Here is a 27,383-nt window from a genome sequence, read left to right as displayed (position 1 = left end):
TCTTCCGCTATCACATTCCTTGTGGTTTATATACATTGACTGAAACTGTTTAAACTAAATTTTAAAGAGGAAAGAGTATATTTATAAACAGACTGTAATAACATTATTTATTTACATTCATATTTTAATTAATAATTTATAGTAAATGAAAGGGTACTATGAAAGAAAGTGATTTGAAATAGAATAAATATTTGTATTATACATATAAATCTATTACACTAGTTTGTACATGTGACGTTAGTTGTCATGTAACCGTGCCATGAAAATGAACCAGAGATTCATTTAACATTGGTTCAAGTGAGAGTTGTAGAATCAATGTATAGGAACTACATAACATACTATAGAACAAATAGGTCAATGTACATTTCAGATTATCTATGAACACATCGTACTGAATAAATTTAATTTGTTACGCAGTTGCATGTAACACGTTAGACATTAAACAAGATAAAATTGTAAAGGACATTATATTTTAGGCACCATAAAAAATAGCCTGCATTTATAAGAAATGAAATATTTACAACAGAGCAAAGTCTCCACGTTGTCAAACTGGTGGAGGCTACTTTAATTGTTTTAAGTATACATGCGGATTTTGATAATGTATAAACACATGTAATGTCTATTAGAAAACTATCAATTTCACAACATTTTTTAAATAAGTATAATGTTGCAGCAGTTAAGTAATTCTTTGTTACGCAAATATTTCAACTCAACAATTGGTATAACAAAAACAAATTTTGCACGCTATGTTTAAATTATACTAATTTCAGCCTAAATTATATTAATTTAGAAACTAGTTATACAGTGAAACTTTCTCCACAACCACATGTCCCCTTGATATTTGGATTATTGAATACAAATTCTGAACTAAGTTTTCCCTCTATATAATCCATTTCAGTACCTAGTAGAGAAAGCTGAGCTTTCTTGTCTATGATCACCCGAACACCATCTTGCACCACTTCTTCATCTAATTTGCTCTTTTCCTTTGCATAGTCTAATGTGTAACTTAAGCCATTACAGCCTCTTTGTCTAACGCCAACCTTAAGTCCTATCTGTAATAATACATTTTTTTAAGCACCGTGGAAAATAAAATTCAATCCAGTAATTATCATTATAAACCTAAACATAAAGCAGAATTAAAAGATAGATTCAACCGATTCAAAATAAACTTCTCGAAATTGTAACAATTTTTTTCAATAATGATAAAAATAAACCAGTCATTTTTTCTAGGGCATCAATGCTTAAAATAACTTACATATTCTGTTTGTTCGTTCAGAATTTCCTTGATCTTCTTTACAGCATTAGGAGTCTGTAAATCATAGGACAACAAAAAATTAATTACATAACTGAAAAGCTATATAAACAATCTGCTATAAGAATTCAACAACTAATTTACCGTTTCAAAACCGACAGACTATAAATTCTTTCTTAACGTCAAGGTTAAAGTGATAGGTTGATTGTAAAAAATAATTTCAAAATGCGTACAACATTTATTCATTTTTATCTTGTGTAACTTTCACTCGATACAATTATTTTAGTCATTATTAGTACGTATTACAAGCTCGATGCTTTAGGAATATATAAAAAAAAATTACGCAATTTTGCTTTTGCTTAGATTACTTTCCATTCCACAGAGATCTACATAATCACGTTGTAAAATATCAGGACGAAAGAAAAATAATCGGTCAGCGGTTACGACGACACGCCGTACGTAAATATCAGCACGGTCTAGTCGCATGACTCGTTAGGAATTGGAATCCTACTAATGTCTCTAGGTTATATCAGGACGCCCTTGAAGGGATTTCGACTTTGACGCGTTGCGAGAGACCGATTGAGGTGGAAACGCCCGAGAACGAAAGTGAATCGCGAAATGTACTCACGAGGACAAGGGCAGCGCGGGTCGAGAGGATTTTCCGCCCTTTGGCGGCGCGAACTGTGGCGGAGGCTGCGATGCGCGATGCCATGTTTCTCGTCTGGTGAGCCGCCACTGCGACCTGCCAAATCTTTAGGAAAATTATTTAATTACTGGGGGGGCAGTTCCGTAAAAGTCCATCGCCTCGAGTGCTAAGGCCAAGCGGGTGTGCCGAGAAAAGCGCGCGAGTGCCGCGTGACCGAGGCGGAGCGAAGAGTCGCGAGCCATCAGTGCGCGTATCGATTTCCCAGTGGCGCCCTAACCTTGTCGCGTCACGTCGCCCCGTTTGCGCGTCGCCCGGGGTTCGATTCGATTCGCCGCGACAGGTTATTTGCGCGTCCATTCGCCCGCCAAGGACGCGCCGATCATTCGCGAAGCCTCCGGATACCGAGGTTCGCCATCAAGAAGCTTCTCCAAGTGCGTGAGCATCCTAGCACGGTTTTCGCACCCGCCCCGAAAACGTCCTAGAACCACCTACTCGCCATCTGGGACCGCCGAGTCGCCGCCATCTTGGAAGATCCCGTTTCGCGTCCACGTTGCGCGGAGTACGGGCGAAAAATACCCTGACGTCACGAAGTCTCGTATTTTCTGCGGGACTGGAGAGAAACGAGGTGCCCTCGCGATTCGCGGGTTCCGGGCCTTATAATCGGGGCCGTCCACGCGGCGCGTCATCATCCATTCCCGGTTTTTCCCGCTCCCATCGCGTCCGCGAGGTGCTTCGCCGCCATTTTGGAAGTCGTGTCGAACGTGCGAGAAAGTCGCTGTGACGTCACGGGACCTCGGATTTTCCTCGAGATTACCGTGGAAAAAATTCTCGCGACTCGAGTGCACGACCCGTCGCGAGACTACCCGTCGAGGTAGGTTTCGGGGACAGTCATCCTCGATGCCAGGAAAGTGCCCTCCAGGAGCTCGGTAACGAGCACGAGGCTTCTACAGCGAACGGCGCGCTCGACGGCGTAGCTTCGTCGATCAGCGACTCACCAAGATGTCGGACGGCGAATTATCTAGGTATTATCTACAGACCGATCGTAACCCCGACTCGTTACGACGTTCCTCGATCTCCCGTTTCCGGTCAATGAATCTCCCTCGCCCAGCGATCGTATCCACCCCCTTCGACCTTCCTCCCATCCCTCGATTTAAAAAATCCACCGCTCTCCAAAATCGATTTTTTTTCTCAATGAAACAAAAAAAATGTAATAACTCTAAAAATACGAAGTAGAGTGGCGATTAGGCTCAAGGAGAACGTTATCTCGTCTATTTCATTCCTTTACAATCCTTTGTAATTCAGCGCCTCGTTTTAAAAGGCCAGGCGAATTTTCGAAATTTGCCCTCGTGGCACTAAATGGGGAATATCACTTTACGGATTTTCAACGCACGACCTTTCCGAGTTTCGACGTCTTAACTGGTCTGGACTCGTCGGGTATCCACGTTTCCCCGTTTTCCTCGCCAGGGACGTTTGGGCAGCTCCCGGGGATCGGTCAGAATTTCGAAACGCGTTCTGCCGACCTTGAAGCAGACGCTCTCCCGTGGCATCGACGGAGCTTTCCAATCTGACGAGTCGTCGGTGGCCGCGCGAGATGACCATTTGCTCCCCGGGAAGATAATGATCTGGCGCGACTGCTCGGCCCGCCCGATCCGCGATTGGTCGGCCGCGATGCACGTACGCCAGGTGGGTCCCGCCTGGGATGCACTTTTGAGAATTTCACGAGTGCATCGTGCATATCGCTAAAGTAACGGAATCTCACGAGGCGTTAGATGCCTTTCCCGTATACGTAAGGCTCACACGTGCGTAAAAATTTCTAAACCCGGAGATGCTTTAGAACCAATATATAACCCCATATCGACGGAAGAGATGACGGAACAGCTTCCAAAAAGACAACAAAAAAATAGTTTACAGAAATCCTTGAAATCTGTGCCACGCCGGGCTTACGGTCACGGTTAAGAACCCCGAGCGTGTACTTTTTAGGTTTATTCTAATTTCGTATTAAGTGGATCATTCGCAACTACTGCGTATGGAAATGTTCTACAATTACGGTTTAGAGTCCCCAAAGGTAGTCGATGGTAACCCTTTCGATTAACTGAAACGGTGGCACTAGGAGGAAAAGAACCTTGTAGCGGGGAAGGCGATCGATCGGGCGATTCGAATTTCCCTCTTTCGGTGACGGAAGTAACGGTATCGGTATCCTATTGGTCGTTGGGCGAGCGCACGGAATACTACGCACTGGCGGCGCGGACAGTCGCGGTCGCCGAGTGCCGGCGCGGTCGGCACGCGGCGCTGCCGGCTCGCGAGCCGTCCGGCGGGGATGAAACCCGAGTGGAGGGGGCAGGCGCCGCCAACGTGACGCGCATTCGTGGGAAGTCGGAGCGGTGGTGGGGGTAGAACTGAGCGCCGACGGAGAAGGACGACGGGCGGCGGAGACGGCCGAGGCTCGCCGAGGGGGCTCGAAGGCGGCCGAGTCGGGCGCGCGCGGGTCGCGGGGGGAGGGTCGGAGCGCTCGGCACTCGGTTCGGCCGCGAGAGGAGCTAGTAGCGCTCGTCTGGCTACACGGGGCGGTGTGGGGCCAGGGACGATGGACGTACGGCGACTCGGAGGCACTCGGGAGGCAGGGAGGGCATGCGAACGGAGCACAGTTCAGTCGCCGCCATTGCAGGCCCGCCGCGCTCTCGCATTCGCGACACCCGCTTGCGTGGAGCCGATTTTACGCTAACCTAAGCTCCTCGCGAGGGCTCCGAGCGTGCCCGCCCGATGCAGAGATATTGTACCGAGCTCACCGAAAGATTGTTGAAATCCCTTGACAAGGAGTACAATGTAAGTAGCGGAGAGAAACCGCGGTGCGCCGTCCATCCGCTCGCGCAAACGGCTATCGGGCCACTCTCGGCCCTGCCATCCTCCTCCTCCGTGTGCCCGTACCAGTGCCAGAACAAGAGCGAGAGAGAGAGAGCGAGGAAGAGAGAGAGAGTGCGAGGCGGTGCTGGCCGCGCGCGTTCTCTGTCTCTCTCTCTCTTTCTCTCTTCCTCGGTGACTCGCGCGCTCGTCTGTGTGCGTGCGTGCATCCCGTCTCTCCGCCTGCCTGCCTGCTGCCTGTTCGCCTGCCTTCCCACTAGCCCGCCGAGAACACTTACCGGATCCGCTCCCGGTGTACGTGCGTGCGGGCGTACGTGCGTACACGCCCGGGCGCGCGGGCCACCTCCTGGGTGAACGTGTGTGCATGCCCAACGTACCCCTCGTCGACTGGCCGAGCGCTGATTCTCTCTCTCTCTCTCTCTCCCCGAGACTCCTCCGAGACGAGCCACGCGGGCGACCGCCCTGAGGCATAACCTCAAACTCGACCCTTTCGTTCCTCAGCTACTGGGCCGTTCAGGTGCTCGCCTTCTTTCGGAAATTCCCAATTAGCTTCGTTCGAAGCGTGGCAGGGATTCGTTGGGTCGACGTTTGAACCCTGTACCAATTTTCCTTGAGGACGACCGAGCCTTCTCTCGGGTTCCGGTCGGCCCTAAAGTATGCCACCTCGTCTTTCCAGATGTAGCCTTCTCGGCCTTTCCGAGAGCATGACCTTTCAGAGGCTCCGAATCGAATTCTTCTTCCGATGTTCTCGCGCGGTGTTGGTCTTTTCTTCTTGCCCTGCTGAAATAAAAATCATGGTGATTGCATCTGGCAATTGATAACCTCCTAGTATTTGCTTTAGAATGACTTTAATTTATTCTGATTTCAGCTTTACCTGCTGGGATTTTGGTTTTACGTAGCAATGTAAAACTCATAGAGAAGCGATGGCTTATTGAAGATTTCTAATCGGATTAACGATTGACATACTTTCGATTTGAGTTAGATAGCTTCGATCTTATATTTTGTTTGTTTGTTTTGTACTTTGAGTTTCAGAGTCTTAAATTTGGGTTGCTTTTAGGGCTTTCTTGTGGCTGGTTTAGAGAAGTCTTCGCTTAGCAACAGGCAGTGTTTGAGATTCCTTAATGAATTCATCGTTCAACTTATTTACCTTAGAAATATTAAGTAACTATTTTATGTTCTGCCATTAGTTGAGAGTCGGTTCTGGTGTTCTACATCTTTTCCAAATGGATTTGGTTGGATCGTCTAAAATGCATGCGATATATTCGGTAACCCTACTGTATCGTTTTCCTTAAATTTGTTTGTCCCTTCCTGCTGACGTGCCGGTGAAAAATGCCAGTTTCCTTGTGCATTCCTACAAGGATTTTTCAAGAGCAAAAGCATTTTAGTAAACCTCCCAAAATATCTTGAATTTATGCAGTTTCTATTTTAGCTATAGGGTTCTCGTTTCATAGCCATTGAATGATGCAAACAAGGGTATGCGTGGATTATTTGAGACTACGTATAAGATGATTAATTGATGTACTCTGTAATTTCGAACTCGGTGAATGCATGTAGTAATATTTAATAGAATCTTTCCTTAAACATAAGTTGGTGCAATGGAAATTCATAGTGATTCGATTCGTGAAAAAATAGTAAAAATATCTGGGCTACGTGCGAATCAATATTCCAGAGTTTCATCGTGAATCTAGTCAACTAGGTAGTAACCGTCGTTAGTATTTAGGATGGAACGTTATTGCTTCTATTTATTTTAGTAAGAAGTAGTCCTGAAACTTCTTGTATTCAGTTATTATTTTCCTGAAAATCAATTATAATAGTTACATTATGTAATACCAAAGTAGTATTCACTAAGCCCGGGAAAAATAGGGTCTTTTATATATTTATATTTTATACTTTCACAATATTATACCAGTTGCCCTGTAGTTGAGATGGAATAAAACTTCTTTAAGTTGTAGTACTAAATGAATAATTTATTCCCAGTATATTGTATAATTTTGTAACTTTAACCTAGAAAGAATTATAAATTTCATTTCATGCATATAGCTGCAGTCGATTAGGAAGCAATATGCAAATTAATACATTTTAGAATGTCCTTTCAATGTCAAGAAGAACAAGTAGAGAAAGGTAATCTATCAATAAAATAATTTGTAAAATGTGGTGGGATCGTTCCTTTGGGCCTGAAATTAACATCGATTTAAAAGTATATTTCTGGAGTTTGGTTATTAAGTCTCTTTGCAAAAGTCATTTTACTTCATTAGTACACTATTATGTAACTAATAATTCTTGTAAAGAATAGTATCAGATTTGTCACTTTTTTTTTTCTTGAAAATAATTGATTTTGTAGTATTAGGGAAACTTAACCAATAATATATTACTAAATTAGTATATAATATTCATAAGTGTAATCCTTTTCATATATTGAACCAGCTCACCCATGGTAAAAGTTCTGCTTAATAAATCTATTATTACGCAGTCTTTGAGTGTGACATCAATTGTGATATACATAGATACCTAACGTGTCAAGGAACATGATTCTTAAATCAACGTTAAACTGACTTTGTCATTTAATTACAAATCATAATTTTTATTTATGCATTATTTTCATTACACTATTTTCAGTCCCTTTTCATTAACTTGTCAGAGAGAACTTGATCTTACGATGAAGTTACTGTTATTAAAAAGTTAGCTAATCATTAAAGTTTTCCATGAACGTGATTCCTTTAATTTTTTTTGTCCAATGTATTCTTACGTAATTGTGACTTCTTCGTTTATTATGTGTCAATGTAAACAAAATATCGTCAGAATCTCTCATTAATAGCTTTTGCCCTTTTTATCTAGGTCATTGACATGGGAGCTGTTGTGGATGTCATCACGGCCCTGGAGAAGACGACAATCACCAAAGAGGTGCTTGAGGTAAAAAAAAGTTGCCTTTTCTTATTAAGTACTTCCATTAAATCTCTGAAATATTGGAATGGAACAAAGTCATATTTTGCCCATTCAAATAGAACGGAATATTATTGCACAAGCACAAATATTTTCTCAATGATGCAGGCTTTAGTTACAGAATATCTCATGTGTGTTTCTAACAATCTATGTTAACTAAATGCATGTTAAATCTACCTGTTTATTTTTGAAGAAACTTGTAGTGAAATAGAGGTTATAATACAAATATTTAGAATATATTTAATTCTTGATCTTTTCGTTTAATTCAAGAGATAGAATATACCATGTCATAACAATTTCTATTTTATGCCAGAAGAAAGGATATGTATAGCGTATATTATTTAGGTCATTTAGGTTAGAAAGAATATAGACTAAGTAATCTATAAAACATAGAAGCTTCATTTATTTAGATTTAAACTTGAATTGCTAGTTCATTTAAAAAAAGCATTACCTGTTATACGCCAGTGAGTTTCAAAGGATTAGGAACATAAAATATGTAACACCACATGGTCTTAAGTTGATGCATTTTTAGGTTGTTTTTCAAACTCTGTACACGTTTGCCATATTTTGTTCATTAAACATGATTCAGACCTAATTTATAATAAGTCATTGTTTTATTATAACTAATTAATACATTATATTTCTTTCTCAAAAGGAAGTACATAAGTAAAATTAACTCATGTGTACTTACAGCAATTCATACATATTTTCATGCTATATGTGTTTATAGGTTAGAAATGTACGAATGTGTCTAAAATGAGACTCGCAATACAATGCAATTAGAAAATGTAGGATATTATTGTTAATATATTTGAAGTAATGATATAATATCTTTAATCTAATAGGTTACAAGGCTTGGCAAGTATATCAACGAGCTACGCAGAAAAACAAGCAACGATGCTCTGGCTAAACGAGCGAAAGACTTGGTACGCCGATGGAGAGACATGGTTCTACCATCGGCCCACTCCACACCGCAGCCCACACCAGCTGATACGGCACCACCGGCCCTTAATGGAGCGAAACCCCAGAGTCCTGCGCTGAGGGGTCTGAGGCCACAGAGCCCTTCGTTGAAGGGACTGAAACCTCAGAGCCCATTGTTGCGGGATGCAACACCGTTACAAGTACGTAACAGCTTACACACATTTTATGGGCGTGTTTGATAACCAGGGAATTTAAAAAAAACAACCAATACAAGAGAGTAAAAGTAAGTAACAGTTTGAAAGTGTTCAATATTTATAAAATACTAGGATTCATGGTATATAAGAAAAATAAGCGCGACAATCACCCTATCTTCTCCTTTCGACGTACCATAGTAAGCGAAGCATTTCTGTTCCAAATGTTTCATATTCGTGACATTAGGTAATGTTGAAGGACCCTAAATCTTAGGTTACTGACATGCGTCTTAAGAGTCGTTCGACCGTGAGATAAACATTTAGATAGATATTCAAAAGTCGACTAAGGTAATCGAGTCAAATTTTAACGAAATCAAGTACATAAGTCATTGGCCTGGTCCATCCTAAACGAACGACCATGCTGGAGGTACTTTAAATAAGCCTGGTCGAAAGACATTGTCCGTGAAATAAACGGGCGCGTGTGTCCGCAGGTCCTAAGTCCGACCCTGTCGGTGCACAGTGACCGGTCGCGCTCGCCGAATGCTACCCCCACGAAGCCGACGATGACAACGCTGACCAACCACAGGCTAACCACCGAGGAATCTCCGAAGTTGAGGCCGTCGTGTCAGAACCACACGACGGAGGCGGTACCGCGAACCCACAGCTCGAACAAGCGACTCCGAAAAGACGAGTCCGAGTACCAGCCGCCTCAGCAACCCCACCGGCAAGTCCACCGGCAGCAACACCAGCAGAAACATCACTCCAGCTCGATGAATGAGTGCGCCGAGCCAGCCGCCAAGAAGCAGCGCCTCAACGGCGAGAGCGCGACCGGCAACGCCGGCAGCTTTAATTCGCAAGTGCCTAGTCCGGCGACGAAAGAGCTTCTCGGGAGCGGGTCCGTCGGCGAGCATCCGGCCCGGGAGAGCCGGGACGCCCGGGCCAGCCCGCCGGCCGAAGATGAGCTGCCGGGCCCGAAGAAGCGCGGCCGCAAGAAGGGCAGCAAGTCCCTCAAAAAGCAGCCCCTCCTCGAGGACCGGGTCAAGGAGAAGCTGGCCAGCATATCGCGGAACCCGAAGCTCAAGACGACCCAGGAACTGCTGGCCGACCTGCAGGCGCGGGGCTCGAACGCGGCGCCGGCCACGCCCGCGACTTCCGCGACGCCCGCGGCGGCAGCCGCGACGGCCGCGACGCCCGCGGCGTCCGCGAGCCAGGGCACGGACGCGCCCCCTAGTCAGACCAAGGAGCCGCCCAGCATCGAGGACATTCTGAGGGGCAGCGACGAGCAGCAAGTGACCAAGTACCTAAAGACGCCGCGGGCCAACGCCGCCTCCAGAGGCGCCACGGCGCCCGGGATGCCCCACACCCGGTCGCGTACCAGCGAAAACGTCCTCGCTGGGAGGCCGCAGCCCTTCTCCAGGTACCGCGGCGAGCCGGAGGTCATCCTCGTCGACGACGATGACGAGGAGGAGGAGGAAGACGAGGACGACGACGATGGGGGCGGCGACGGCGCCGCACGGAAGCGGCCCTCCTCTCCGAGGCAGGAGCTCACGGTCGAGGAGATCCTGGCCAAGCTGCCGCCCCTAGATCCGAGTGCCATCCGGTGGAGCGACGACGAGCAGGACGCCGAGGAGGAGGGGGCCGAGGGCGAGCGGCGGAAGGCCGCGCCGGCGCGGTCCCCCAGGCGAGTCACTCCCGAGGACGTCGAGAGGTTACAGAGGGACCGCATAGAAGGCGTCAACGGGAACTTCCAACCGAAGCTCTCCTCCCTGACTCGGCTCGCCGGGGACGGCGGCGACGCGCCCGCGGCTAGGACGGCCGAGGGCGCTGACGGGGAGACGGAGTTTCGGGAGTGGCACGAGATGCTGGCTAAACCCAGCTACAACGGCCAGATCCTCCACATATTGCCTTATGTTATTATCGATTAGTAACTCTGATCATTTCCCTCCTGCTCCGCGCGGGGACCACCCACTATTGGGCGCGCTCGACCGACCGTCGGACCGACTCCTCGGGGCCGCTTGGAAACCCCCCGTTGGTCGTTGATGCCGCCACCTACGTCGCCGTCGTCCTCGTGATTCTCGTTAACATCGTCACCGGCGCCCAGCGGTTTCACCAGCGTCGCCGTCTCCCGAACCCCGTAATCCTCCGTTCACCATCGTCAACGTCATCATCCTCATCGTTAATATTATTCTAATTATAGTTTGATTAATATTATTCGAGCGTATGCGCGGACACGTTAGGCCGCACGGTGGGTACCGTCGAGGCGGATGCGCGGCGCTGCCGGGGACGGCTCCGGGCGAGAACTCGAGGCTGCCGATCGGCGATCGAAGGGCACCTTTTATTTATCGAAAAAGCCTTCGGATCACAGCTGGCCGCCGTTCTTCTTCCTTTTCCTCTCTCTGTACGCGTTCTCGGTTTACGCGTGTATTGTTATTTATGCCGAGTGGGGACCGCGTCGCTTTACCAAACAACGAGGACTCGTCGAGCGAGAATGGAGGAGTGCGCGTTGGGCGATACCCCGGGGGGGGTTAGATCGACTTAACTTTTGCATCGAGGACGAGTCAATGCCCGCTCGCGAGGGTGGCGGAGAAAGAGAGAACGGCTAATATTTTGTTAACTTCGTTTAGACATAGGTTTTTTTTTTTTTTTCCAAATACGTCGTGTATATAGTATGTAGTATAGGGTCTCGAACGAACATTTTAGTACGAAACATGCCTTGCTATAAATAATTGCTGGAGTAACGACTGTCGGTCGGTAGTGACGTAACGATGCGATTCGCGGGGGCCGGCCTCGGACAATACGTAACGGTAGTGCCAAAGATAACGGTTAGGCTGTCGCCGACATGCGATCGATTCGTTTTACACGAACGTGGCCCCGACGAGGGCGGCAGCAACAGCAGCAACAGTGATGAAACTTGGACCTTTTTTTACGGACCACGTGTCTCCATGAGGTTTCTCTCGAGCGAATTCCAGCGAGTGGCCGGCAAGCCTGGGCTTGCGCCACTGGCGGAAAAATTGGTTGTCCTATTTTAACGAATAGCTAACGCGGCCCGTGGCCGCGCTCTTAATCGTCGTCGCCGAGTTACCGTCTGGAAAAGAAAAAAAAAAAACTAGTTCAGGATCTCCGCGTGTTCCTGCGCGACGTCTACCTTCTGCCTTAAAACTTTTCGACTCGATCGACTTGCATATCTCGACGGGATTCGAACGAGACTCAATTTTCAAGGGGTTACGATCGAAGCGCCGTAGTTTCCCCGATCGCTATTGCAGATCACTTAGCTATGATGGTTACTTATTGTCCGATGGACACCCCCCTCCTCGATGCTAACCAACGATAGGAGATAATCAGCGGGGCAGATTATTTAATTACTTAATTAATTAAAACTGGTACCGCGGAACCACGCGAAACGTGCAGAGACAATGTTGCATTACTTGTAAAATTGTGATCGCCAGAGAGGAGAGAAAAAGGAGAACGAGGAGCGAATGCGATCTCGAGAATGTGTGTGAGCGAAAGAGTGCGAGTGGATGTGACGCCACCGAACAGTGATAAACGCGCGAGCACCGCGAATCTGCGTTAAGGGGGTATGCACGTAATTGTCATGGGTGTCGCCAAGTTGTACGACGTAATGTCTGCCGCGAGCCGTGTCGCGTTTACCGCGTTACTACTTCTTTTAAGGCTGCCCGATAACATGGACCTCTGTAACCGGATTTCCGCCGTTAACTTCGCTTTCCGAATCGCCGTGCACTGGCGAGATCCGTGTTTCTTCTGTTGCCGGAGGTCAAGTGGGTTCGAAAGTGACTCTTTTTATCGGATGAGCTTACCGATTCGCTTCGATTTCTGGAACTTCGAAGCGTGAATACCCGGACACCGGGCGGATCGTTTCTACACTCTGAGAGATGCGTCCGGTTTAAGGCAATTTCAAAAGGAAATGACATTTCGTACCCCTACCAGCGATTTACAGCGAAAGAAGATGGCATTACGGTCTGCTTCGTGGCATATGTTTGAATTGTTATTAAGTTTTAGATCTCTGATAAAAACGATCGACTCGTTAGCTTGGCCTGGTCTGGATGTACACGCGTCGAAGCTTGGAATTGTGTTCCGCGGGTGGATTTCGATAATTCGGTACACTTGTGGGGTAAAATGTCGATTTCTGATTCTTTTGAACGATGGTTTTTACACTAGGCATTTATACGCTGGTATGGTACAGTGAAAAAGACTGTCGTAGCGCTGAATGTTTCCCTGTAGCGAGTATGTAGTTTCGTTTGAGGATCGTTAGTAGCGCCACGCAGCGGACATTCTTAAACTAACCGCTTTTCTTCAAAGGGTCGCCGCAGTCGAACAACTGCGACACACGAGAGGTCGATCGTGTACCGGGAAAATAGTTAACAGATTCGCGACTCGAACGATAACGACGGGTTATGCTGGAGAGATACACAAGACTGTCAGTTTTCCTAGATTTTATTCAACCCACTGGAACAACATAAACCGGTTGCCCAGTCATCCTTTCAAGGGTAAAATTGTCGTTCTCCGTGACCGGACGCCATCTTTCCGCGAGCAGCTCAACTTTCGTAATTTCCTAGGACACATCCGGCAACGATTGTTGTTTCCTCTTGTAACTGGTTAGGAATCGACGTCAGGAATGTGTCAAAAAACGAGAAAAAGAAAAAAGAGAAAAAAAAAGAGAGAGAAACTAACTGCTAATGGGAAAGCAGGTGGACAATTTTTATTTTTCTACCGACATTTGAAATTCCCAAGCGGCCGGTACGTTGCGCTGCAAAACACTGCCCGAGGTGCTCAATCGAAACTTCATACTCGCATATTAACCCATTGAAAATGTTACCGATAGTGGGTACAGGTGCAGTAAGGTGTACAAAGCGCATGTATGTAATACTTCTATATCTTCAGACCTCCGAGAAGCGAGTCCAACTACGCGATATTGCTGAGAGTTCAGTATACTTTCTGCGCGTGCTTTGCCATCATCTCGACATACATTGCAGACAATGCCATTTAACGTAGCGTAGAAAACCGTTACAGATTGAAATGAAGTGTATTATGTACATAGAAAAGGGAAAACGACAATTAGTTTTATAGCGCGTAACGATAACACGTCCATATATGGTTGAAACGTAACTTACATATAAATATTTATAAAACCGTGAGGTCTCAAGCCGAACACGCGCAGAAAGGACTCGGAATTCGTTATCTTTCCCTTGATTTCGGTATCAGTTCTCACCTCATTATTAACCGTGTAAGAGTATTATGTATATGGCAAAGCTTTGATTCTGCTCGCTGTATTACGTTTCTCGCGACCTTATGAATGTCCAAGGCACCATTTAACGTGGATCTTTTAGGGATCTATTGTTGTCTGCAATTCGACGAAATCGAGAGGGAGAACGAAATGCGAATATTCATGGTCGAGTACTCGAACACGGCGGGCAACAATCCGTAATTTGTACTTCAGTTCATAATACCTTATGGGTTGCTCCTGTCGTTGCCGATGATCCCTTCGAGCTTGCGACTGGTCCTTGTTTCTGACGCGAACAATCGTTAATCTCCGTGCAATTTAACTTTCGTATCAGGCTACGGTTAAAATGAATTTCTTCGCGAATGATCTTTTTTTCCGCATCGGGATTTCTTGGGGTACTCTGGCGCCGCGTGTCCACCCCTGCTCATGTGTAATATCTTTCGTATGGTGGATGCTGCGTGTAGCTGATCATTCGCATAACGGACGCAATATCATTCCGCGGTGGACTGTAAAACTTGTGCAACGTTTATGCAGCTGGACGGTATTGCGTGTGCTACAGGTCGTCCTAGAGGTAGTTACACGTGAGGTATGCGCCGAGGGCCGGCTGTCTGCGAAATCGAAACGAAATTCTAAACCATAGACGAAGAAACGGAGAAAACCAAACTGATAGATGCCGATTACACTTAAGACGATAGGAAGGTGGCATTCGATGGATCAATGGTACCTTTTTGCAACTGTCTCGAATTGCTCGATATTTTACCACGTGAACGCGCAGGCCCTAAGGATGGTCCTGACACCCGTGAAATTTCATGTTTTATTTGAAGGAAAAAAAAAGAAAAAAAATGTTAATGTCCATAAATTCTTAAAGAATTGAAATGTCATGGGGGTTCGGACCCTTAGTTGTAGCCTCCATGTTCACGTTGTAAAGCTTGAAACGATTCGGTACACCTAATTCGGAGAAAAGTTTCATAAATGAGACCTCCTTGACGCCACTTTCGTATCACCTTAACACGCCTATGGCAGTTCCTCGCGGTCGTTCTTCTTACTCCTTGGAGTTAAGGTGGAATTATCGCCGCGAATGGGGCTGTCATGTGGAATCACTTCTCGCTGATACATTAGGATACGTGTACTCGTTGATTTTAGCTTCCTGGGGAAGGAACAACGTCATCGTAGTCCGGTCGGGGGTCGGTCCTTCCCGGTGCACCCTTCGGAACTACCGTACCCCGAGCGTTGCATCCGCGCATGCGCCCGCCGTCAGTCCTGAATAACCGAGACCGAATCCTCGAGTCCTCGCAAAGCAATGGGAAAAAGGAAAATAGAGAGAGAAAAGAGAAAAAATTGTAAAATGAACACCGAGACCATCGCGCTGTCCGAAACAGGAGCCTGCACTCATCTGTCATCGTTTCCCCTCCGTGCGCGCCAACGGCTGGGTATATATTATGTCGATACGTACATTTTTATCTCCGATGTACACGAAAGACTGATACGAGTCTCCGGCTAGTGAAATTATTTTGGTACAGTTTTGCTTGGGACGAGCGAAGGACGATCCGTCGTGTCGCGTCGAGTGCGAGTTTATCACGGAGAGAGAGAGAGAAAGAGAGAGTAAAGCGTGCGTGGGAGAGAGAGAAAGAGGAAGAGAGGGAGAGAGACGTTAATGTCTATTAATGATTGTTCCACGAACAATAAAAGCATTCGCAATTTGTACAATCGGCATTCGTGTATTCTTCCAAGGCCACGGCCTCCGGTCGTTCAGTCTCGAGGGGTGCTCTCTTGCCCAAATTTATGCAGCCAGATCTGCTCTTATCAGTGCTCTTTGGCGTTATTAATTTTTTTTTTTTCCAAGCAATCCCTGATATTCCTTGTTGCGATACATGCGCCATGAGATAGTACTCAATGCATGGATGGAATAACAGCCTTCCGGGGATGTTTTGTAAACGATTTAAAAAATTGTTGTTTAATGAATTAATTTTCGGAAATGTTAAAAGCACCCTCGTAAGGGTGGATCGACCAGGTAAAAGAGGTGTGTACCTTTAGTCAAACGATACGAGGAAGTTATCGCACGACTGGCACGCTTTTCGGATATTGTCGCGAATTAAGGGAAGCGAGAGGGTCTTCTACTCTCCTTACATTTTTGGTACAGCAAATAGATATTTTTGTCGATTTTTTTGAAAGAAAAAAAATGACAATTTTGAGAGCCAGTAGCGTGACCCATGTATGTATAATATATGGACCGCACACGGAACGGTGAGAAAAAGAGAACTATGGTAATCGAAGCTACGCTTCTCTGCACTGGTCGCATGCGCAGTAAGTTCTTGACAGTTGATTGACAGCAATATACATATTGACATGCGCAAATTACTTCACTGCGCACTCCTGTTGCACATACAAGCGTAGACCCGATCGTCAATGTTCTCGTTCTCTCGTCGTTCCGTTAGACCCATTCGGAGCCATATTCAAGTATAGGGAGTGACCGGTCCATATATTATACGTCCATGAGCGTGACGTAAACGAGTGACTTGTCGGGGAACAATCGGTGTTTAGCTTTGTATCGGAGGAAAAGGGACGATTAGATTATGCCATTAGACTCGTCGCCGGTTACAGGATCTTCTTGTTTGCCAAGCAGTATCGTGGCAACGGTACAAAAGTGTACATTATCGACAACACTTAATCAAGACTGTTATTCCACTTTGCCTTTGTATATTTTGTATCCGTCGTGTATAAAGTCATGAGAGCCACTCGATGTTTCTGCTAAATTTCGGTTACCATTACTTAATCGTTTCTTTTCGTTTTTATTCGTCCTTTTTTTCTCGTCTCCGTACGAGGGGGTACGAGACGAGGTCGTTCGGCATGGGAAAGTATTTGTTTAAAATACTTTGTTAACGAGTGTTTTGTGATAGTGTGCCACGCAATATAAATACCTTGTTGAAAATGTCACGTATACAAACCAATGAGTGATTGGAAAAGAAAAAAAAAATGAAAATAGAAAACCAGCCAATTGTGTACGTAGGATAGGTATTCATTTTCGTTACCTACGTCGTAGGATCTTAAATCATTTGAAGCGTTATCAAATTACACGTCTTATACTTCCCACGGTGTGAGTAATTGCTGTGTGCACCAACTCTAAGGATATTTATTATTTTTAAACGACTAGCCTTAGGTTTATCTTTCGCTGTAACTTAGTTTGAATGTGACGTCTTCAACAGAGAATTTTCGCAGGTCGTTACAATATAAGGTACCCGTGCTAAATAGAGCCACTCGCGATCAGTTTCAGAGCTACCGTCACTAATTTTCTTTCCCTAGAGAAACAATACTTGTCATGAAAAGCAACAATTTTAGCTGTTCCGTCGAATATTAACATGCCTTTCCTTATTTTACGACCGCGTAGATCAGTTTAATCTACCAGTCGGTTTCTTCGGTGATTTTAATGCCGTACCCGGCTTTATTGGAATTCATTATGTAAAGGCACATTCTTGGTTTTAAATTTTAACTTAAGTACTGGCCAGGGATAGGCGAAGAATAACTTATTTATTCAGTTATTTTCTTTTCAATTGCCCCTCACCGTCCAAGCCATTATTTATATTACAGTACTTTTTATAAAAATTCAACAACAGCGAAAGCAAAGAGAGTATGACTCGTTAAGTCCGAAAGTGGCTCTGTAGGGCTCTGGTACCTGAAATCTTTTAATAAACTATTATTTATAAAAGTGGCATTAAGAGAAAAGCAAGGGACACCTATATTTTAATTTATGCCAATGATTAAAAGTAGTGTAATAAAAAGAAGTTATTTGAGCAATCGAAGAGCTAGATATTCTTTTAATTGTTAGAATAATTTCTTCCTTCAGGAAGATTCTATACGTGATTTACGACATCTATTTAACCGAGTACTTCTTATGCAGTATTCTTTACCATCCATCCGCACCGTATCTGAAAGTTTAATTTAGTTAAACGTCGTACCAGGTCTCATCGATCGACAAAATTGTTTAAACGAAGAAAAGAAAGTTACTTTAGAAGAATCATCCTGTACATCGCGAAAAGTAACGATACAACTTGTCGGTACCACCTTTACGGTGTTATCGTTCCAATGAAATTATTTTCGGGCCATAACTATTCAGATTTTAATCATCCAGTACTTCTTATACAAGTATCATCGATCACGTGTAATGCGCTGTGTATAAAAAAGAAATTACGTGGGTTAGTTACAGGGCTTAATTCATTTCGCAGGCGATACTCTATTGTTTGAGAGAAGTAACATTTTTGTATGCAAGTTTCTTAACGCCTTGTTTCGTCCTCGCTTCGTCTGCAATTGCTGCCGATTGTTGGTTTGAAAAGTATGAGTGGAGGTCTGAACGTTCCGCGCATACTTGAAACTGTATCTCGTACGAAGTAAAAACCAAAAAAAGAAAAAGAGAAAAAAAAAGAGGGGGAAAAGTTTACCGATGTTATTTGAAGTAAGACCTGTGCCTTTTGTGCCTCAGTTTTTTGTTACGGTTTACGATCGACGGGAGATATTACGAGCAACGCTTCTCTGATGCGACCAGACCGATGAATCGAACTGCAAGAATAGAAGCAAAGCTGTACAAACCCCGAATGTACGATAACTTAAGTCTAACCGACTAAGTTCCGACCTTTATTTATGATGAGATCCATACAAGACTAACGGCAATGCTCTGGAACGACTGTTCGCACCTCCTGGAGGCATTCGATAATAAATCAATAATAAAACTTTGAAAATGTGTTACCAGTTTCCCCATCCAAGCTGTCGTATGCAAATGGTACACGGCATATCTCTTAGAAATTGATGTTACATTTCTCATTCAAATGTCAGTACTAGATTAATTTGGAATTGTCTCGTATCTGTATATAAAACGAACATAACATTTCGTAAGACATTCGATTCGATACATTTTATTCCACGCACGTATAAACTTATAACCTGGAGATGCCTTGGTACTTTTATCGAACAATTTGCGTTTCATTGTTTGAATGTTAGCGACGTAAGAGAAATAGTCAAATTCCCGAGCATGCTGCCATTAGTGCCTCTTCGATTATGGTTGACGAACTTTTTTGATTTGCCACTACGAACGTGGTTTTAGCCATGTTTGCGCAAGTATCACTTTTAAACTCAAAATGATAAGTAAGGTCATGCTTACAACAGCTGACAATTTTAAATGACTTCCCGGTTGTAGGTTTTTTTTTAATGTACTCTTATTTAAAAATAACTGCAATATGGGCCGCGACGGCGAGATGGCGCCACGGGTGTTCTTCTTGGATGAAAAGTTCAGTGCGGTATCGACTAAAGTATACAAACTTCTACTTATGTATGTCAAATGGCGCCACACTACATGAGCAAGCTACTTTTCGTTTTTACAGAAGATGCCAATACACGAATGGATATAACCAGAGATGAGTTCGGAGATTGCTCACGGGCAGGGTCGCGCAATTGCTCCTGCGCTGCCCTCTGGTTTCGTATGTTAGCTTTCACCGTGTTTTGTTCCCAAAGGCGGCGCAACGAATTTCTGGTAGGGGCTCGCGCACTCGCGATGGCGGTACCATCTACCAGTCGCCGTTGGCGGCTCACGTACTCGTGATGGTAATACCATGCGGCAGTTGACGGTGGTGGCTTACCTACGCATACCGACATTGCTCGCTTTTGATGGTAAGGGAAGAACACTCGTGAACCTCCATTTGACTTTACTTATCTACTACTATTAAGTACATTGTTGCCTCGAAGTCGACGTGATGCGGAGCTTTGGGGTACGCGTCGGTGTCGCGTACGGAACCCTCATGCAGCGAATCTGTGTGAGTGCGATCGCTCCTAGAAATTTTAGCGTGTCTCAACCAGCCAAGCGCCAAGCTACGGGTCGAGACGTTGAGTATGTGTGCGTTCGGCGCTACACTGACGAGTATGCGGAGAGTCGGCGAAAGCTGACGTACGAAACCAGAGGGCAGCACAGGATGCGATCGCACGATCCTGCCCGTAAGCAATCTCCCAACTCATATCTGATGAATATAACTTACCACTGGTCGATGTATCATCTCTTTTCCGTTTAATATGTATGTTATTTCCATGTTTGTAACTTATATGCGATTGAAATGTCACATATTCCCTCGTACAGCATTGTTTAATTACAGCGAATATCCTTTCCTCCTAATCTCGCGATTACATTTGTCCGGGTTGCAAGTATTCTATTTTCTTTCCCCGTTCACTTAATTCCGTTCAAACTCGTGCGTCCATTTTGTATTTTGTAGAATATATCGAACGGACGCCAATGGGCGCGTGGGATTCGAATGGCCGGCGAAATTAAATGTTGATTGCGGGATGGATCATTACCGACTGGGTTTGTTTCTTCCAACGATATGGAAATTCTGCGCAATAAATAATTCAAGTGAGTACAAGATGTATAGGTGGCGTTACTACTGTAGGGTATTAAGCAGTGGCGTAACTGGAGCGTTCGCACTCACCATCCCTGAAGTACCTGGTAATGAATTCACTCTTTCACGATTAAAATTTCAAACGGAAACTCCGTGGTACGGTTTATTAAGAAAGAGGGGAAAAAATGGAATATTACCGGGCGAAAAAGTATATTATCGAATTTTTCAATTCCACTCTCTTTCTTGCTTTCTACTGACCATTATCCGAGGCCTCTCGGTGTTTGAGGCCTCTACATTGCGGAGTTTGTCGGTACGACAGTTATTTCATTGAGTGCCCCGACAGGGCAAAAAGGGTACTTGCATCTAGTTTTAGAGCATTACTCGGAACGCCATTTTTTGTTCGGATATACAACGGACGGAGCGAAACACGTCGAAGCTCGGTTAGGAAACGACCGGTGAAATGGTTCGCCGGTTTCGGCAAAGCCATGGATGTCACTCCCCCTTTTTGCGGTATACAATTATCGCGGAAACAAGGTGCAATTTGCATAACGATCGCACGGCAATAAACATACCAATTTGCCGAGTACACCCGCAAACGCGTCTTACGCAACGCGAATTTTGTTCCGTGATAGAAAACGATCGGAATGACCGTTTACCGGCTCATCGATACCTTAACTGTACAAAGGTACAAAATAACTAAGAATAACAATAACCGTGACAGAAGCAATCATTGTCATCATTCTCCGTAATTCTGGATACATGAAAAGTACATCTAAGCAGAATAGAGTAGACTTATCCAGAGTAGCAGTACCCGTGAATATTCGCGACAAAGTAGCTACTCGAATTACCCCTCCTCCATCTCCTTGTCTCCCATTCTCCTCATCTCAATATCCGAGTTCTACCCACCTCTTAACCGACAATGCCACGAAACAAGCCCTAAAAGTCGTTAATTAGGACCTATTTATCATTACGGAGAAGTATATCCTCGGCGGAGCATCGCGGCTACTTGCATAAACAACGCGGCGTTTAACGACTCGTAATGCCGTACCACTCGATCCGCTCGCCGTTCTGAAAAATATTGATTTCGTGTCCCCAAAGGGAACTAAGAATACCCCACGGAAGCGAAAACGCGCCCAGACCGATTGTCGAATGATTAGAGAAGTATCGGCTCGGTAGAGCCTCGGAGAGCCGAGCGGCGTCAGGTGAGCGTCGGCTGTGTAGGTAGCGCAACTACCGCGCCGCGCCGCGGAGCGGAGCGGAACGGCTGGCAGGGGGGAGGGAGAGAGAGGGAGCGCGCGGCGCGGAGGCGGGAGGGAGAGAGCTCGCGGCGCGGAGTAGAGCGGAGCGTTCGCGCTCGCAGTGCACCGCGCACGTCGGCGCATACGGAGCAACCCCGGTCACTACCCACTAGTCTCTACGCTCGCAGCCGGGTCCCATCCCGTCCCGTCAGTCTACCGGCAACCTGCGCACCAGGTGTGTCGTTCTCGCGGCCCTTATGTAACCATTCGTTCCGACTCGTACACCCTCTATGGTAGACTTATCGTTTCGGCCGCCGGCAGCCTCGACTTTAGTAATTCTCCCATAAGTTCGCGTTATTCCGTGCACCGCGACCGTTCAAACCGCTGCATGGGTTCTTTCGTAGACGGATAAGAGAGGGAGAGAGATAGATATAGAGGGAGACAGAGAGTGCCGTGGGAAGGAAGGGAACCGCCACCGGTAGTCGTAGTGTTGGTATATCGATTACTTTAAAATAGACGTGTAGAACACCTGCTCGATGCTCTTGATGTGACAGGTGCACGGTGCGCATCTGTGCGGGAGAAAGAGAGAGAGGACGAGGGACTAGGAGGGGAGAACGAGAGAGCGCGAGAGGGAGACGGAGTGCACACCGGTGCGACGCATCGCGCACACAGCCGGATCTATACGTCCGCTTGCTCGTATATGCGTGCACACCGACGCGTCCCTTCCCCGTTTACCCTTTTCTGTGCGTGCATTTATTTCGATTAAGAATTTTTACGCCAATTTATGATTCTTTCGGATCGCTGTTCCCTCGAATGCGTTCGTGTACGTGCAAACGTATCGACAGGTACGTACGCAGACGCGTGTAACGTGTATGCAGGGGTGCGTGAAGATAGCGCGGCTCTATGTGCCCTCCTTGAATATTAAGGCGATATCGGGGCTCTGTTTTACCGACGGATATCGACCAATTGCAGATTTCCACCGTCCTCGATAATCGACTCGGAATATGGGAATTAAGAGGGACACGCAAAGCCTCCGGAGATCGAACCGAACGATTGGTGTGGTTAATGCGGTGCCTGATTTGTTGGTGGACTGATTTGCAACATGGCGGCAGGATCTGTCGAATAGATGGTTTAGTTTTTTCGGAAGATACTCCGGGAGAAATTGCGGAAATATGGGGGAAAAACGAGGGGAATTGTTGAGGGATTTTCTGGGGGTATTTCCATGCCGAGTTTCGAGGGGGAATTGTTGATTGGAACTAATTAACTGGTGGAACGGTATTGGGGGAATAGTACAGTCCATATCGCCTAGAGGGTAAACGGTGAAAATGGTGAAACCGCGAAATAAGAGCCGATCCGTTTGATGGATTATTGGGTCACTGGTGCGAGCCATTCGGGTCACTTTTTGTTTGGAACCGTTGGGTCAATAGTTTCCACGGTTTCAACAGTTTTTGTCGCGCCATTTTTTCGAAGGGCTCGTGGGGATTCTTCGGGAATTTCGAGGCCTGCGGAAAATCTTGGAAAGGTTTATTAGAGCGACGCGAATCTTAAGTGTCGTTTTCGAAATCGTAGACTTAGAGAAAGAGCCGCTACGGGAGGGACGAAAAATATCACGAGACGTTTAATAACTGGATTTTCAAAATTTTAAAAATATTCAGCATACCCAAGAGTCATACGACACGTTCATATACAATATTCAAAAGACTTTGCTTCAAATCCTAATAAGCAATTATTATATTTTCTTAGAATCCGATTCTACCCATTCAATGTGCGCGCGGAAAAATTCACCTGACCTCGATTGATAAATAAATTCCAGAAAATAAATTTATCGCCGGGAACGGCAAATTAAAAACTTAAAGTCGCGACTTCGTATCGCCGCGGAGACGGTAAAATGTTTCTTGCAATAATGCACGCTGCATGCAGTAGAGTGCAGCCGCCAATGGCGCGAAGTTTAAAATATTCTCACGCGAATGCGGCCGTGTTCCGAAAACCGCTGTCCAGTGATTATCAACCGTGACTTTTTTTTTTTCGTGCAGTTGGTGAACGAGAGTCTATGCCGACGTCATATTATCTTTCATAACGTAATTAGACCCAGAAGTAACGGGAAAACGTTTGTTACGTTAGACATTACGGATGGGTTGTCCTGTGCTCGTCATTTTCGAGAATGCGCTCTTTCTTGAGTTTTTTATTCAGTGGTTGGCACAACTTTGACCCGGTTTACGGCGCCTGCGCAGGTCGGCCAGGCGGACACGAGCGATGTCAACCATGATGAAAGCCCAGAAGGTCTGCGCATGCGCGGCCCTTTTACCGCGCCCGCCAATCAGCGCGCGACACCAGTTGCCGCCATAGTTGGGCGCCAAATTTGAAATTCTCGATATTTACCGGCAAATTCACTTCCACCGCGAATGCTGGACGATTTTCTTGCGCTCAAGGTGAATGTCCTGCCAATCGACCATGCACCTGTAAGTGACAAACCTAGTTACCGGTGTATCGAACTAGTCGCGATAATGCAAAATACCCGCGATTACTTAAACGCGCCGATAACCAGAGCTACGGTAACAAGAACGTTCTCATTTACTTTTTTCAATATTTATGGAAAAAACGTGACGCACGCGTTGAGGGAGGTCGCTAATTGTCGCCTATCGTACAACCTTCTTTTAAATTTTACATATTAACGGCGATAATGTGAATGTTAAAAGAAACAAAAATCGAAGGAAGCTACTCGTAAGCGAAGTATCGTGGAACATTGAGGAATGAGATTTTCCCTAGGGTATCGGTGATCGGGACATTCACCTTGCTCGTTCGTTCTGGCCGACTTGGAGGAAAGAATATGGCGAAATGTGGCGTTGCGCCAGGGGGGTAAAAAAGTATCGGATCTGGGCCTGATTTTATTGTTTCTGGGCTTTGCCCTCCGGTCTTTGTGTGGACACTTCCAATGTTTTTGCCGAGCTTTGGACCGAGGAGAGATACTCGGTACCCTTAAGCCCCCACTATTACCGATCCTTACCGAATGTACAGAGAAGGCGCGAGGGTCCTACTCGATGCTTCCATTCATCGGGTTGATAATAAATGAATGAACAGGCAGAGTGAAAGTTCGTTTGTAGCCACATGGTAACGTTAGAAGCACGTTTCAGTTATTACCCGGGGTTTAAACTCATAAAAACGCGGGTCTCGTCTTCGTTCGCACACTCGGTACGCACGAGAGTTGCGTTTACTACACGTCGTTGACTATCTCCGGAATTCCTCCCGTGTTAGGAGCGCAAAGGAAAAAAAAAAATCCATTCATTCAAGGGAGCTCTCGTGAGTGGTTATCTATCGCATGAGTTTACCGACGAAATTAGTTCCTCGATATTTAGCAAAGTTACTGCACGGAACTGCCCCCAAACTCTGACAAGTAGCTATTTGGCCCAGGGGACCATTTACTAACTAGGGAAATAATCATTTCCCTGAAATGCCAGACCTCTTGCAAGGGTATTACCCACGTCGCGAGTAGAGACAGGAGATATTTATCCTCTGTGAAATACTGATCAATACAAAACGATTTTCTCAGAAAATCATTGCTTGAATTCAGACACTCGCGTGTGGAGGTTTGCGATAATTCCTTGTGTTGAATTTTATAACCAACGAGGAACTAAGTCGGTTAACAAGATATTTTACTTGGCACTTATCGCGTACAAATATATTAGACGCAAGCGTAATTCAATTTGTACATTCACCCCTGCGTATTGCGTATTATCAGCATACCCTGGGGAACATATACAATGGGAAGGCGTTCATGTCCCCCCCCTGTACATACAGGAGTACTCCACTTATCCAAACATGGCGAACGCAAGGCGGCTTGTACAACCGGGACGTTTGGGTAACTTAAACGTTCATTACGTTTCCTTTTCACATGTAGATGAATGAAACAGAGTCTCGCGTTTGGATAACACGTTTTGGACATGTACATTCATTTAGGATTCCACATTTCGCTCTTTAGTGCATTAGTTTGATTTGGACTGCCTAAATATTCCCGGGAGTAATTCAGTACCGAGAAATGGTTCCCACGTTACGAGATCAGCTGTTTAGACGATCCAGCATTGAACAGAATTTGGGTAAATGGAGTTCTATTGCATCCTGGGCCTGTACACAGGCGGGCATGAATGCCTGAATGCCTTCTTCGCAGATATGTTCCCGACACTATAAAAACCGCCTCTCAAAAACCATTTACATCCTCAACTATACCTAAGTGCACGCATATACAAATGGGGACCCGCGTAGACGTGTAATCGGGAGGTGGAGGTATTTCATGACCGCGTAATTTCGGTGAAGTTTAGGAAAAACGGGGGATGAAACGGAAGGAAAACTCTGAAAAACCATTAATATCCGCAACTATACCTAAGTGCACGCATATACGAACGGGGGTCCGCGTGTATGCGTAATCGGGTGTTGGAGGCATCTCGCTGACCGCGGAATTTCGGTGAAGTTTAGGAAAAACGGGTGATGAAGCAGAAGCAAGACCGGTGGACCCGCGAGTGAGAACGAGAGGGAAGTAGCGGCTGTGGGAAAAGGGATCGACGCTCCTCGCAAGGCATTAACGGTAGACGCCTAGCAGCGTCGGAGGTAAAAAAGGAGGCACGGAGGGAAGGTAGAATCGCCGCTTCGCAGTCAGAGAGAGAGAGGGGGAGAGCTTATTAGTGTGACCCTGCTTGGAGGCGCCTGTCGTCTTCGCCGATTACAATCATAACGCCGCCCGCTCTAAAACGCCCGAGACGGGAAACGGTGGAGTCTTCACCGCCACCCGCTAAGCCCGGACCGTCCACCGAGCTGGCCCACATCATGGACGCGCCGCTGTCCCAGAGCATGGATTCCGTCAACACGGTCGCCACCGTCGAGGACGAGGTTCGTTCTAGCTTCTTTTGACCTCCCCCCGATTCTATTCACAGGGGCTCAACGAATGTCCGGCGAACGTTCAACGAGTGTCGCCCGACCGGAGGAAAATCCACTATATAGTTGGGCCGAGGAAAAAGCGAAACCGCGCTGCCAACAAGTTTAATGGGTTTTCGTAGTTCCCCGTTTATACCCGGACCCTCCGCGGAAAGGAGAGGAATTTCCCCACGTAATACGAAAGTCGGGCATATGGGTTTTTTTAAAATACGTTTCAGGCTGCCCGAGAAGAGCGCACGGAAGTCCATTGTAGAAAGTTGGGAGTGGTTCTTGCGCCGTTTCGTTCATGTCGCGGAGCTTTTTGTGGGGGATTTTCGGATGTCGGACGTTGGTCGAAGGGCGCGATCGGAGCGAAGGTCCCGCTTGGAGTCGCGGAGGGTGGAGTTGCTGGGTCGAGGATCACTGCCGCCGAGATCCCGGGCCAATGTCGGACCAAAATGGTCCTCACCTGGCACTTCCTTCCTCTAGGAGATTAAGCACGTATCCGAGATGGCTGAAGGAGTTGCCGAGTGAGAACCATTTTTGTTTGATCCTGCGCTGGCAAGAGGAACCCCTGAATCTAGAGTACATAGGCCCTGAAAACTCGACCGCTCCTTTGATATTCTTGCGAAGGCAGCGAAAAAGACGGAGAGCGATGCAGAGGGGCCGGCCTCTCTCTTTCTCATTCGTGCCGTTAGACAGTCTGTCGCCATATTGTTCCGCGCAACTGTTTCGCTTAGAAAAAAGAGGGGAAGAACGAGATAACGGCCCTTTTATTTTCTCTATTTCAATTCCGTTGTCTTCATGGTATGGTCATGGACGCA

At 46.1% G+C, this 27,383-nt stretch overlaps 3 protein-coding genes across 15 annotated transcripts in view; 2 read left to right on the top strand and 1 right to left on the bottom strand.

Annotated features, from left to right (window-relative positions):
• Positions 1 to 172: 172 nt before the first annotated feature.
• Positions 173 to 4,775, bottom strand: LOC105701181 (iron-sulfur cluster assembly 1 homolog, mitochondrial). Of its 5 annotated transcripts, none has more exons than XM_012427678.2 (4): positions 4,685 to 4,775; positions 1,881 to 2,003; positions 1,256 to 1,309; positions 173 to 1,052 (listed from the first exon to the last, which is right to left on the bottom strand). In XM_012427678.2, the coding sequence occupies exons 2-4, from the start codon at positions 1,962 to 1,964 to the stop codon at positions 798 to 800; spliced, it is 393 nt and encodes a 130-aa protein (XP_012283101.1). In that variant the 5' UTR covers positions 1,965 to 2,003; positions 4,685 to 4,775; the 3' UTR covers positions 173 to 797. The 5 variants fall into 5 exon arrangements, with proteins under 5 accessions (XP_012283101.1, XP_012283102.1, XP_012283105.1 ...); XM_012427679.2 differs by lacking the exon at positions 4,685 to 4,775 and adding an exon at positions 4,021 to 4,175; XM_012427682.2 differs by lacking the exon at positions 4,685 to 4,775 and adding an exon at positions 3,316 to 3,480.
• On the top strand, positions 2,713 to 18,778 carry LOC105701179 (mediator of RNA polymerase II transcription subunit 26). 4 transcript variants are annotated; one of them, XM_012427676.1, is made up of 5 exons: positions 4,907 to 6,230; positions 6,861 to 6,878; positions 7,593 to 7,667; positions 8,543 to 8,818; positions 9,301 to 18,778. In XM_012427676.1, exons 3-5 carry the CDS (start codon positions 7,602 to 7,604, stop codon positions 10,732 to 10,734), a joined length of 1,776 nt encoding a protein of 591 aa, XP_012283099.1. In that variant the 5' UTR covers positions 4,907 to 6,230; positions 6,861 to 6,878; positions 7,593 to 7,601; the 3' UTR covers positions 10,735 to 18,778. The 4 variants fall into 4 exon arrangements, with proteins under 4 accessions (XP_012283096.1, XP_012283095.1, XP_012283099.1 ...); XM_012427673.2 differs by lacking the exons at positions 4,907 to 6,230; positions 6,861 to 6,878 and adding an exon at positions 2,713 to 2,920; XM_012427672.1 differs by lacking the exons at positions 4,907 to 6,230; positions 6,861 to 6,878 and adding an exon at positions 4,451 to 4,721.
• A 3,006-nt stretch (positions 18,779 to 21,784) lies between these two features.
• LOC105701313 (protein couch potato) overlaps positions 21,785 to 27,383 on the top strand; it is a 43,406-nt gene continuing 37,807 nt past the window's right edge. For 4 of the 6 annotated variants that reach the window (XR_001104203.1, XR_001104202.1, XM_012427960.2 and 1 more), the window contains exons 1-2: positions 21,870 to 22,146; positions 26,120 to 26,535. Coding sequence is in view for 4 of the 6 variants with exons in the window: in XM_012427960.2 (XP_012283383.1) it covers positions 26,473 to 26,535 (63 nt within the window). In the remaining 2 variants the exon portion in view is untranslated. Of the gene's footprint in view, positions 22,147 to 26,119; positions 26,536 to 27,383 lie in introns of all 6 variants that reach the window. The other 2 variants (XM_023432281.1, XM_023432280.1) reach the window with 2 other exon arrangements.

This window comes from Orussus abietinus, unplaced genomic scaffold, assembly GCF_000612105.2.
Source record: "Orussus abietinus isolate OABI.00-Male unplaced genomic scaffold, Oabi_2.0 scaffold28, whole genome shotgun sequence".
Lineage (NCBI taxonomy): Eukaryota > Metazoa > Arthropoda > Insecta > Hymenoptera > Orussidae > Orussus > Orussus abietinus.
This window is presented reverse-complemented; position numbering and strand designations above follow the sequence as displayed.